Raw genomic sequence first — 13,176 nt, forward strand, 5'->3', positions numbered from 1 at the left:
ACCATATAGTACCTTTTGAAGTTTTGATGGAAGAAAGAAAAGTTACAAAAATGAGAATATACTTTGTGTCAGTATAAAAATACATGTGCAGCTTTCAAAGGAACTTCAACGATATCAATGACGACAAATTTACATACAAAGTTCTGTGATCCTTGCCTATAAATCCACCATATACTCCAGTAATAACAACTTGTAACACACTTAACTCCTCAATCCAATACATTTTAATTTTTAAGATCTGTCTCCCTGACATAGTTAACATTTCTCTCTCATATTTTTTCACACCAGCCCTCAGGAGCTCTGTTAGCTGCTGTGCTTTGAAAACTCCCATCAGAGTGCTGATTGCCAGGCGCCTCTCGCAGATTAAAAATGCAGCTTGTTGGCATTCAACCTGCTGTAACCCACCTCTGCACTAGTAATTGTGAGTGTGATTTTGTTACTTTTGGGCTTAAGCTCTTCTCCACGAGGTGCTTACAATATTTTGTGTGCACTCTGTAAGTGTACATTTGATTTTTTCACAACTTGCACATGGCTTAAAAAAGCTAGCTTCCAACTGCAATAGGAACCCTCGATGAGGCTCAGTTTGATGTGCACTTTAGAGAAAATGGGATGGATTGAAAAGGAGAGAAAAAAAGCAAATATAAAGAGGGTTGCTGCTGTGTGGGTATACAGAGAACAAACATTAGGTATCTTTTCTATGAATCAGCAGGCGGGCAAATCCAGATGAAAGCTGTGATCTTTTGTTGGTTTAATCTATGCTTCAGTCACTTACAGAATAGAGGACACCAGGGTCGAAGGCAAAGAGGGGGAACAGTCACTGTTTTGCAAATAACAAATATGCCCCAAGTTCTGGGTATGAAGTCCAACAGTCATCAAAATAAGTTCTTAAGTTCAAGTCAACTCTTAAGTCACTAAACGTTGGCCTTCAGGTCCTAATCTTAACCTTACCAACCAAATTGAATGCCATTAAACTATTTCTGTGCAATAATGTGTCATTTCTGACTCGAATGTTTTGCATGTAATGTCTGTTTTTTTGTTGACAACGGCAGTCTTTTCTCTAAAGCTCCCACAATGTGATTGTCTGCTGTCAAATCTATTCAAATAGTATTCTTATTGTCAGGGAAGTTTTCATCATGATTTGAATTGTTTTTTACATTAAATCATTCTAACACAGAAGTCAAAGTGATGTTGATTTTGTTGTGTCAAGTCTAAAGCAATTGGATCCATAACTCAGTTCTGAGATGAGAAATTATGAGGCACAAGTAAGCAGTTCCCACACTTCCCAGATATCCAGATAGTGTCGCATATGTGATGTCTACGATTTTTCCTTTTTAGTTTGCCTTCATCTGAGTGTCTAATTTGTTTCTTTTTCTTTGGATTTTCACTTATTCTTTTAAGTTGTATCTGTATCTGTATCTGTCATCGACCTTAGCACCGCCTACCCTCTCTGACGGACAAACCACTGCTGGGTGATGGAAAACGTGTCACTAACTGGGTGCCGCTTGTGATTTTTCATAGGCTCAATAACCATTGTGTTACCTCATTTGGCGATAGATAGTGACTTAACAGACATTTATTTACATGAAAATCTTCGAGGTTATTACTTTAAAAGCGCTTAAAAGATATTTTCTCAAAAAGCATCTCACTATGATTGAGTGGATCATGATACTATACTATGATTGTGGAGACAAAACTTTTTGCCAAAGCTTACATTTTTTTCATGCCCCTTCCTTGTTGGTCTAAAGTGGGTGTTGCTCAATTGGAAAATGTTGATGTCACATACTTCCAACCAATCAGCATTTAGCAACATTTGAATAAGCACCTGATGAGAGTTAATCTGCTCAAACCACACCCACACTGTCCTGATGACATCATTTTACCGAGTTTGGCAAGATAAAAGTTATAATATGGATTTTTGCTTGTTCTCTCTTCACTGACAGAGTTGGAACTTTTGAGGCCAAGTTTTTAGAAGCTCTGACAATACCATTTGCTTTTACATTACTGCCAGTTTTCATTGTGTTTTCTACATTACAGTTGTCTGTTGGCCTTGATATCAAAACATTGCGTCAGAGACTTTCTGAACTTGGATAATTCATCAGTTATCATAACGTCTCCTTTGATTTTTGTCAAAAGTAACATCATTGTCTGGTGGTGTCAAAATGAATCTCCTCTTATGAAATGCATCAAAACATTTCAGCATTACTGCAGCCCTATGAGTCAACAGCAATGCCATGGGATGAACATGCAAAAACATTGCTATGGGCTTAATAGTGTTTTCCAGAAACTCATTTGCATCTACTTCAGTCTATCAGATCTGAAGTGAGTACTACATCCATTCAGATAGTGTCAGACAAGTCCTTGTCCTTCACAGAAAAGTATAAAAAATTAATTTCCTCTCACCGCCCTCTGATGATATAAACTTTATGGGAAATATTATATCATGGGAAACTGCGCCCATCTGGCACCGTAACAGACTCAATCAAACCAGAAATAGACTGTGAAATGATTAAATGGGCCCAGTCTGGGGAAAGTTATGAGGATATATGAAGTAAAAATAGACTAAGGTGTCTGTGCAGAAAAAAACTTTCGTATTTTCTCTGGCTCCATATTTTGCACTATTTTGAGATTGTAAGTTAAGGATCCCATGTGAAAAAATCTGAATGTAAAATGCACTAAATAGGAAAACGAACGGAACCACTACCATCTCAGTGTCTTCCCCTCTTTGTGCCACAAACTATTAAAAGTGCACTAATCTGAGTGAGAGAAAAAAACTATACACAAAAAAAATATTATAATGAATTAACACAAAACATTTGTAATAAAGCTGTTAAAAAGCCCTCTATGTCAAGAGTTAATTAAATACACCCAGCTTCCTGAAGCAAAGTTTTCAGGTCATCCTTGACATCATCACCCAGTTTTAACCCAGTTTATAGGGTTCAGATGTCCGGTGCAGTAGTTACCACATCTTTACAACCCAATTACAGCAATATAAGAAGGAAAAAACAACATACGTGGTGTAAATGATTAACACAGACCTAGTTTGCATTTGGGAGCTTGAGCTGGTCGTGAAAAGTGACTGCTGCTGCGTTCAAGCTCCACAAACTTCCTGCCAGTTTCTCATTCCCCATTATAATGAAAAAAGCCCCCATAGAAACTTCATTACTGACGTTTAAATGCATGACACAGTTGAGAGGATTGAGAGGAAATTTCGCGAGCTCAAAGCATTCATTTCTCATCCTTTGAAAGCTGCAGGAAGTCAGAAACACTTTCAGAATCATTAACTGCTTAGTTTTTTTTAACTTATCCTACCTGTAGCTCGGTAACTGGCAGCCGCTGTGATACTTCCTTTTAAAAACACATCCTTCGTTTTGTTTTAAGTCCAATTTGTGTCTTTTTCTCCGTGTGGGGACCAGGTCACTGTGAGGATAACTAAAACCAGGCCTTCTTCCTTTGTGGAGTTTCAAACTACCTGAAATATGAGCGCTTTCTTTTTTAAACCCCGCCGGCAACAGGTGTTCATTTCACGTACAGGTGACAGTGAAGCATCGACGCACTTTGCTGCTCCCTCGCTGAGCTCGTAAGAGTCCAACACCCCCTCCCCCCTTCCCACACACACACCCACTCCACACCTCCCTCCCTCCTCTGGCCGCTGCTGTTCTCCTGTGTTCAAAAGACTCAAACCACATTAATTGAAGTTACTGCCACAGTCCTTTAAGCTCTTTAATGTTTTAAGCCAATGCAGCTTTAATGAAAGAGTTTGTTTGTGCAGGCACAGGATGAAAAGCTGTTTTTTTTTCACCCTAATCCCCTGATGGCATCAAGCTAATGCTAACCACAAGAGGGTGTCCTTTACCTGATGTTGGAGGCCAAACCAGGAGAAAAAGTTAGTTGTTGAATCCAATTGTTTGCCAGTTGCAAGAGTCAAGTTGTTATGTGAAATAATAAACACTTATTACACAAAGAGAGAAAATTAAGTTAATTTTTCTTTCATAAAAACTGGTTCAGCAACAGATAAAACGTCTTTGTGTCATTTAATTGCCGTCCTTCAGTTCATTTCAAGTTTGTTTAGAACAATATTGCAAGGATGGAAGAAAGTTCTGGATATATTTCTTTATATGTATTTTATTATGTATTTATGTATAACCACTTCTGGTGCATGTGTGTAGTTTCCTCATGTCCCATACCATATGTTTTTGTTAACAATTATGTAAATGCTTGGTTATGTTACGTAGAAGTTTGGTCTCTGCAAAGCCCATGGAGAAATCATTATGTTGGCAGACTGCCTCTGATCAAGAAATTCAGATTCCAGCTAACATTTCTTCTTTTATTTGATTTGTTTAAATCCAGCAAATGTAAAAATACATCTTTCTTTGATATTCAAAACCAAATGCATACGCTCAAACAGCAATACTTCATAGAGTCAGTAATACATTCCATTCAAAAAAATACTGTACTTTTACAAAGTAATTAATCTTTGGACAGTACTGAAAATATGATCATTAAGGAGAAATATAGCCTCCTGCGTTTTTCATGATACAGTCAATATAATTATAATATATTTTTTAGATAAAACTACAAAACAGCTGTGCAAAGAACACAAAGATTCTCAGACATCCAGGTTGTGGATTTTCTAGCAGTAGTACATTAAAGGCATCTGTGTAAAAATGTTTCATCATTCATATGCAGGCTTTGTTATCACTTCTTCAAAGAGTGGTGAGTCGTAGTAGCAGAACTGTTGCAGACCAACAGCTGGTCTCACATCCTCTACTCATTAAGCATTTGCTTCACTATCAATAAAGTTGAATATATAAAGCCTCTAAGGTTTGTCAAGCCTCTGGAAGCAGGGTAATACAGCACAGAACTAAAAAATATCAGCAAAACAAGTAAAGTCCATCAATGGTGCACTTGTGAACACAAGTTTCTATTGCAGAACAGTGATTAAGTTTTGCCTCATTTGCTACATACATTCAGAAGCTCAAACTAAAGAGCGGGCAACAGTCTCAAAAGGAGATGATTCTCCACCAATCACCAGCTGATATTTGGCTCAGTCTCCAAAATCTGGGATGTCGTCGTAGGAGTAACCCCGGTAACCCTTGGCGGCAAAGTAGGCGATTCTCAAATGGTAAAATCCAGGAAGGAAAACTAGCAGCCCTATGATGATGACAGGGATGGTGCGGTCTGGATGCTGAAAACAAAACAAAGAAACATGTGAGGAGAAGTTACAAGCAAAGACTTCTTTGCATTAAAGAGGTTTGATCTACTTTATGTGTGTGTCAGAACCACTATTCACTCGCATACATCATGTATTAGAATATTTGATTTGGTAATGAGTTGCTGGAAGGAGCATCACACCGTCTTTAATGTACTCATCAGGCTTTAACATACTTATCTCCCCGTCGCCTGTCAGCACTACATAAACCCCCTTTTTAATGAAGAGGCTGTGCAGGAGGCACACAGACATGATGACTTCATCTGTCAGAGATCTGGTTTCATGTAAATCCTCAGCCCTTTCATATACATATCAGCTAACCACCAGGAAGCACAGGCGACTCTGTGCCAAGTCAAGTGTTTTATTTCACCACCAGATGGCAGTGTGGTGCACTGAGTTACTGTAGCCCACTCACTGTTGTTTTTAAAGGATGCACTGCTACATGAGCCAGGACAATAGGTATCACCTTAGTGTAGTTCTTTTACACTTTATTATTGAATAGATGGACAGAAGCTACTGCGATTTATGTGAGATGGTTTGAAAGTATAAGAAGTTACAAAACATAATTCAAAAAGACGTTGAAATATGTGACAACTGTGTTATTACATAAAAACTGAGCAAACTCTGTCTACTAATGAATTCACAGGATGCAGATGGTGTCTTTTTTATGTAACAATATCAATGTCTGACCCTTGATTCTTCAGAATAAAACACAAATGTTGAAACCTTCTGTGAGTTTTAAGCGGTTATGAGTCAGCCTTGGTTGGAAACAAATCCTGATTATGTCTCCTTCCTCTCAAACGGTGATACCTTTATTCATATAAGTCTAATTTAATTAATTTAGGAAATAAATTGCCAGACGTGGCTGTGTAAAGTGCATGGAGGTTACAGTGGACTATACTGCAACAACTGGCTTATAGAGACTCATTCATGTTTGCCTTGCGACTGAGTTACATCTCGCCTTTGGTTTACTAGTATTAAGACATGACATCACCAGGGAATCTTCATAACTCAAGCTGTATCAACATAATAACTATTGCAAAGGAACCATATTGGTAAATCTGTTAAAAGGCTGGATTATTCGGCATTGGTTTTACATAATCCTCTTGATCGGTGCAGACGTGGAGCTGTCTCAGTGTTGCTCGTGGAGTGTTGATGTTCATATTCAGCTGTTTGTTCATCTGTTTAACACTTTGTGACTCATAAACAGCTGACATACGGCATACACTTCACGGCATGCGTAGGAAACAATGTCCTCTAGTCCCCGCCATAAACGGCACTCCGTCATTTCCATAATATTGTATTGTCTTTTATTTGTTGTCTCTTCTGCAAACCACTGACCCAAACAGCTGTTATGATCCCGTGCACTGCATGCGTAGGTACACAGGGCTGTTGTGCAGAGTAAGACTGTTGCTGTGTTCGAAATCGGATACTATATATTTCATACTACAAACTGCGTTCGGTGGTAGTATGTAGTACGAAGCTGTTTTGGAAAGCAATAGCCCGCCAATAGCAAAAAGCTGCTTCTTTAGTTATAGCGCCCCCTTCTGCTCTTCAGGAATGCTGCTGTCATCTGCCATTTCACAAGCCTTTGTGACGTTCCAGTTTTGCATTGTGGGATACGGTAGGCGAGGCAGACTGGTCCAATGCATACTGGAGATTTTTTCTAATTAGTTCGACATCCGGGTATTTTTGGCATACTGTAAATTTTGCTTTTGTTTGCATACTGCATACTACATTTTGGCCAAATCAGTACGTACTGCTAGTATGGTATGGCATTTCAAACACAGCCATAGTGTCAAGGGAAGGGGCTGCCTCACAAACTAAAATACAGCATACACTTATACTGACATGTTGGTGTATATGTAGGACTCTTTTATGTGGCTAAATTATGTGGGACTCCTGACCCCGTCTGCAGCAGTGCTTCGCTAAGCTTCCATGTAGGAACTTAGGCCGGCTTCTCCTAAGAGGGACCGTGCTGACTGTTATCTACTGTGTGTAGTTCCCTTTGATAAGTACCTCATAGAACCCCGCTTATAAAAAAAACTGAACTATCCCTTTGAATAGATGTTCTATTGTTTCTAAAACAAATGCCCAAACAGAGGCGGCCAAGATTAACACAAAACCAAAGTTCCTCACAGCTGCTTTAATAACTGATATTAGTATTTTCAATAACAAGTTAAAGTTGAGTAAAGAGTTAACTTATTTCAAAATTCGCCTACACACACACACTCATACACACACACTCTTCTTCTTAAATTATTCATTAGTTGAACCTTGTGTAATTCGTAGTATTAGACATGGTATTTTAACTAGCGTGGGCTAATTGGCTATAAGAAGGCTCGAATCCTCCAACACTGGCTTCATGTCAGTTCAAATTTTCTGCAAACACAATCTGCGAACTCTAATATATATAATATGTGCAGGCTCCGTTCTCTCCCACACAGAGTCATGAGTTAAGGAAGCAGAAACCACAACAGGGGATCGACCAAATTGGCACTCCAAGGTATAAAATATCAAAATCATTAGTTACATTCAGACACACACACAACCTTTGCAGCCAGGAAAAGCAACAGCGCAGTACAAATTGGCAGCAAGGCAATGTAATGTCAGGACAAGTATTCACTTATAGGTATTTAAAGACATGTTTAACAGTAAAGTGAGTGGTTTAATTACGGTTTGAGTTGAAATTTTCGAGGCTGTGTTGGCTCCCTAGATGTGTGTCAAAAGAAGAGGCGGGAAATCACACTGCTTTTTTGACTGAAATATTTTCATGCTGTGTCAACAAGTGTCCAAAACTGTTAAGTATCAAAAGCTGGCATTAAATGTGTGCACAGCATTAGCTGTCAGGTTTACTTATTCTTTGATGAGATTGATTCTGAATCCAGTGTTTTTGCAGACTATTTTGCAAGATATTTAATTCTGGCAATTTTCTTGGACCACTGCTTCTGTTTACACAACACAGTTTGTGGAAATATACTTACTCACTCTTGCCTGCAGCCAGATGAGATGATTAAAATCAAAATCATGCCTGTTTGGTTAAAATGAAGCCAACAGTAGCAACGAGTTGGCTTAGCTTTGTTTGATTTATCTATTAAGATCCCAATCATTATGGCACATACAGTAAATCCCAGTAAAAACCACAACTTGTCATTTTTTACGCTGTGGAACGGCTCAATACCTTGCAATATGCTGGGATACTGTGAACAAGGGAGATATATTGTACTTCTTTTTCTAATTTTAGAAAGCTGTCACACTCTAAAGAACACATCATCATAGATGTAAAATTAGTGTTAAAAAAGTTGAACAGCGGGAACTACATTTGTATAAATCAGTCCCTGAAACCAACATCATAGCACTTCTTTCTGCGCAATCTGAGCAAAGCAATTAACATTTGCCTTTATCAGTAAAAAAAAAAAAAAAAAGGATCTTTGTATGTTAAATATATTTTTTAAATGACTTTGTTTCCTTTGTTTCCTGTGTTTCCATGAGCTTGGCTGTAGCTTTATATTAAAGTGCTAATCTCAAAGATCTCAGACTCTTGATTTTCCTCACTGACGGTTGCTTTACTTTTTATACTGTTTGCCTTCATCTGAGCGTCCAATTTGTTTCTTTTCCTTTGGATTTTCACTATTGGATATTCTACTATTTTTGAAATTGTATCTGTAGTCATCGATATTTTCTTTATTTGTTCAGCCATAGTAGATTACTGTTTACTCGCAACACTTGCAGATACTGGAAAAGCTTCGCCTACCTTCTCTGGCAGACCAACCTCTGCTGGGTGATGGAAAACGTGTCATGCTAAATGCTAAGTGGGTGCTGGTTGTGATTTTTCCCGCGAAAGTCGCACCAGACACCAAGTCCATAATACTGCAAATGTAAAGGCTTTCATCAGTGGGCCATAGGCTCAGTCACCATAGTGTTACATCAGATTATCTGAGAAGATTATCACTTTAAGAGTATCCACATGAGGGTGGTAAGACTCTTCTCATCTAACATAGATGCCTTTCCCAACTACGTGATTTAGATGTATCCAAAACGACTTGAAGACTTGATTATTTAAATTGCATTTAGGTATGTTTGGAGACATATTTTTTACAAATAAAAAACAAATAAGGGACAGTAAATCCAAAGCTTCTCTGGCTGACCAGATCCACACAAACAGAGATATACAGTATTTTCCACACAGTAAATACACTCTGAACAGACAGCGGGCAGGCAGCTCAGACAGAAACATATTTGTCACAAATGGATTTTCGAGAGACGTGTATTGTTGGAACAGGCCTGGCAGAGTATTTACTGTCACTTCTAAGAAACCCAAACACTACAGCAGAATGTGACATGCTTCACAATAAGCTTTTCGTAATACAACAGTAAATTGCATTTCTATTTATATACTGAGGACACATTTCAACTACAGTCAAACTATATTGACTCAAATAAATACTGACTTTGGAACTCATCAATGTAAGTTGATGTTTAAACATGTTTTATCACAGTAACTGACCAAACTCACCTCGACCTCAATGGTTCCTGACAGAAGAAGAGCCCCGAAGATTATCAGTAGGGAGCCAATCAAAAACAGGAATATTGCCAGTGCGATCGCCTTGTATGGGACCTTTGGTGGGCTTTTCTTGAACTGTAAAAGGTGCAATTGTTGGACAAAACACAAAATACAAGACATTTAGATTTTCGGAATTACTATTATTCTTAATTATAGCAGACAGTGTTGTGTAGTTGCAGTGCTGCCTCAAAATTCTGCATAAAATGAACATACTTTACATTTATTACAGATATTAGAATTATTCCAGTTCATATTAAAAAATAAGACACAAAACAGAAACAATCAGACTTGTTTTTTTGCAGACAGCTACTCCTCTGGTATAATCACAAACAGCTTTGGCATCTTTCCGCTGAGTCATTAATTGGGATTCACCTCAAATTACTGCCTGTGGCAGTAACAGGTTGGATAATTATGAGGCTCCTGGGTAATCCATAGAGCAGCATGATGAGACAACAGAGACACTGTCAGGTTTGTAGAGTTACCAAAGGGGAGGGAAAAGGCTCTCACCTGTAAGTCTATGTAACCATCATCATCAGCAGCCAGCCGTGAATACTTGACCTTGTTGTTGGATGATCCAGCACCCAACATATTGCTTCTAGCTGCTTTCATTGTTGCATAAGAGCTGTTAAAAGGACAGACACAAAGAGGTAATCATACATAATACTTCCACAGTAATATTTCAGCCAAAATCTCATTTCTTAATGTTATGCTTCAATCATTTATTGTTGTAAATGGACTGTACTTAAATGGCACTTTTCTAGTCTTGCGACCACTCAAAGCTGCTTTTACATTCAAACACACATTCACACACTGATTGCAGAGGCTGATATTTAAAGAGCCCAACTGTCAATCAGTCATCACATTTACACACCGATGGCTAATAATAATAATACTAACTTGATAATATAATAAAGTGTGAAAGCAGTCAGGCATATGCTTCAGGGCCAATATTGTAGCCATTCAAAAATCAACTCATTCTGTTTCAACCAATGACTGAAGAGCTTGAATACCATTGCATTTAACTCATGCTGATGTTTCAAGTTGCTACGTCGGACATTAGATAACATTGACCCTATGTTGCTTTACACAGGCAAATTTATATTAATTAATTTTTACATCATTGTAATGTTATAATAAAATATGTTTGAACTGTTGTCAGTCATAAAATGAAATAAAATTACATTGTCTGAAATTCTAGTGCGATTTTTACGCTTTTCAAAAGGTGGTTTCAAAATGAAATATGTTAGCTATAGTATTAATTATGTGTAACATCGTATCTCAAGTAGGTTATATGATACTGTGGTAGATACATTTATATATAATTTACATTGCTACAAAACCCTGCTCCCTGATAATAGTTTGAAAAATGCGACAGCACACATGATAAAAGATCAAGTGAAACCCTTGAGTGAGATTGGGAGGTTAGTGAGCAGAAGAAGTGTAACCTCTTGTTGTGAATGTAAACACAGAACTAACATTTCAGCGTCTGCCACAACTTTCCCGTCAACATGAATTTTCTCTGTTTAAACAAAGGCAAGAACAGTCACTGTGAGAATGTCTCTGTTTAAAGTATTAATTAGTAAAATGAGGTGCTTGCAGCATTCAGTCTGAGCTGTTTGAAGAACTTTGATCCGTCTGTGTTTTTTTCTGCAAGGCATGTTTTTGTACATAACCTGCCTAGTGCAGGGATTGAATGAAAATGAAAGATGTTTTCCCTCTCTCTTCAAACAACCTGTGTGCACACTGCAGGGAAAGACATTTGCCAATTATGTTCCTGTTGAGTGAAATTAGTATTAATCTAGTGCTGTTCTTTTAGCCATGGGGGACACTGCCTTCCACTTTTAACATTACTGTATTTATTCCACACAAGTAGTCAGCATGGATAAAGACAATTTACTCATTTATTATTTAACAGATTTTTACTGCGTTATCTGATGCATCATCCACACACAAATAGAAAAGGGGCAAGAAAAATACCACAACACTGATCTGCAGCAGAGGGACTCAGAGTGTGACAACACATGATGTGATCTTCCTCAAGGCCCAAGTTTTGTTTATTTTGGAAATTTTGGCTCGATAAATTTGCGCACTTGAGCCCCCCACGGGGGACTATATCCATGGATATAAACTGTTGTTCCTGCTCGAACAGAGGATGAAGGAGCTCTCAGGAATATGCTGTTATTTTGCTGGCATTTGTCACATCAACTTGCCAGAGAGCCAGAGAGATGTGGAGAGCTTCAGGTTATAGTTATTGTAAAGTTGCATTCACTGCAGCAAGGGAATACTGTGGATTTAGCAAAAATGTGTGCTTACAAGGCTTTTCTGGATGTCCCTATGTTATCTGAGACAAACATATGCAGGTTTGCATGCAAGCTACAAATACAACTATGTTGGAGTAGTCATTATTATTCATGTGTATTGGTTTCAGAGGGAGAGACAGAACCTTTTCTGCAAATCCACAAGATTGTTGACGTTGATTATGAAGCATATCTTCATTTGTCTCCTATTCTTAACATGTGAGTTGAGCAGTGAGTAGATTGGTGATAAATAACAGGAAAAAATACACCACTGTCATTGTAAGGTGGTTGTCCACCAAGCCAATAATCTGCATTCAGTAAGTTCAAAAAGAAATGTATGTTTTGCACACTTTCTATTTAGAAGATTGATTGGTGTGTTTATAAGACTGATCTCCTGATGTATCATTCCCATAATGTTAGCCCTCCACTAATGTGATATCTAAATGAGGTTAGTAATTGGCCATATCTAACGGTGATATAAATCACCGTTACATATGGATAATTACTCATAACATTGAATCAGTCACTTCTTTGCATTTTTAACAACATGTAGCTGAAGATTGTGCCCAGCAATCAAGTACTTCAATCAAGATACTAACAGCTAAGTGAACTGCTAGCTTATTTAACCTGCTTTGGGTTGTTTATGTCTGGCTAATAAACAGTCCTACATAATTAGCTGGAGCATTAGCTTCTTAACAAAAGCCATCTAGCCTAACGTCAGACGCACGAGTGCGTTCATTTCAAACTCGTTTCTTCTCCTTGTTCCTCTCTTACCTTTAGTTTTGAGGTATAGAAAATATTTTCGCGGAAACTGCTCCTCTACGATGCCACATCTACATAATAGTTGTCATTGATGAAAATCTACGTCGACTTCCTTGTTTTCAAGCAGTGCGCATGCGCAGACACTGTGTCCTGTTTGTAGTCCTGGAGAGGTTCACAGGCTTCGTGCACACGTTGACTAAGCTTGTCGATACGAGTAAACTAATCATCAGTGATGTGAAAGATGCAGAACTGAGATCATTTAATTAAGTGTTAATAATAATTCCACTTTGCAATTCTACTTCATTCAAAATTTTACTTTAGTAACATGATTTATCAGCAAAAGT

The 13,176-nt window shown here is 38.0% G+C and overlaps 1 protein-coding gene across 1 annotated transcript; it reads right to left on the minus strand.

The window, feature by feature from the left end:
* Positions 1 to 4,328: 4,328 nt before the first annotated feature.
* On the minus strand, positions 4,329 to 12,941 carry LOC138605179 (transmembrane protein 230-like). The gene is made up of 4 exons (XM_069677295.1): positions 12,845 to 12,941; positions 10,281 to 10,395; positions 9,726 to 9,848; positions 4,329 to 5,185 (listed from the first exon to the last, which is right to left on the minus strand). The coding sequence occupies exons 2-4, from the start codon at positions 10,380 to 10,382 to the stop codon at positions 5,045 to 5,047; spliced, it is 366 nt and encodes a 121-aa protein (XP_069533396.1). The 5' UTR covers positions 10,383 to 10,395; positions 12,845 to 12,941; the 3' UTR covers positions 4,329 to 5,044.
* Between the last annotated feature and the right edge of the window lie 235 nt (positions 12,942 to 13,176).

Source organism: Semicossyphus pulcher, unplaced genomic scaffold, assembly GCF_022749685.1.
Source record: "Semicossyphus pulcher isolate SPU_LCO1_2020_fin unplaced genomic scaffold, fSemPul1.0.p SCAF_28, whole genome shotgun sequence".
Taxonomy (NCBI): domain Eukaryota; kingdom Metazoa; phylum Chordata; class Actinopteri; order Labriformes; family Labridae; genus Semicossyphus; species Semicossyphus pulcher.

What these genes read in the sequence shown, in the direction of transcription:
- LOC138605179 (XM_069677295.1), bottom strand. Translation starts at nt 10,382, where the DNA reads ATGAAAGCAGCTAGAAGCAATATGTTGGGTGCTGGATCATCCAACAAC. An exon ending in ATGGTTACATAGACTTACAG is followed by an intron (nt 9,849 to 10,280) that starts GTGAGAGCCTTT and finishes CACCTTTTACAG; the next exon opens with TTCAAGAAAAGCCCACCAAA. An exon ending in CAGGAACCATTGAGGTCGAG is followed by an intron (nt 5,186 to 9,725) that starts GTGAGTTTGGTC and finishes TTTTGTTTTCAG; the next exon opens with CATCCAGACCGCACCATCCC.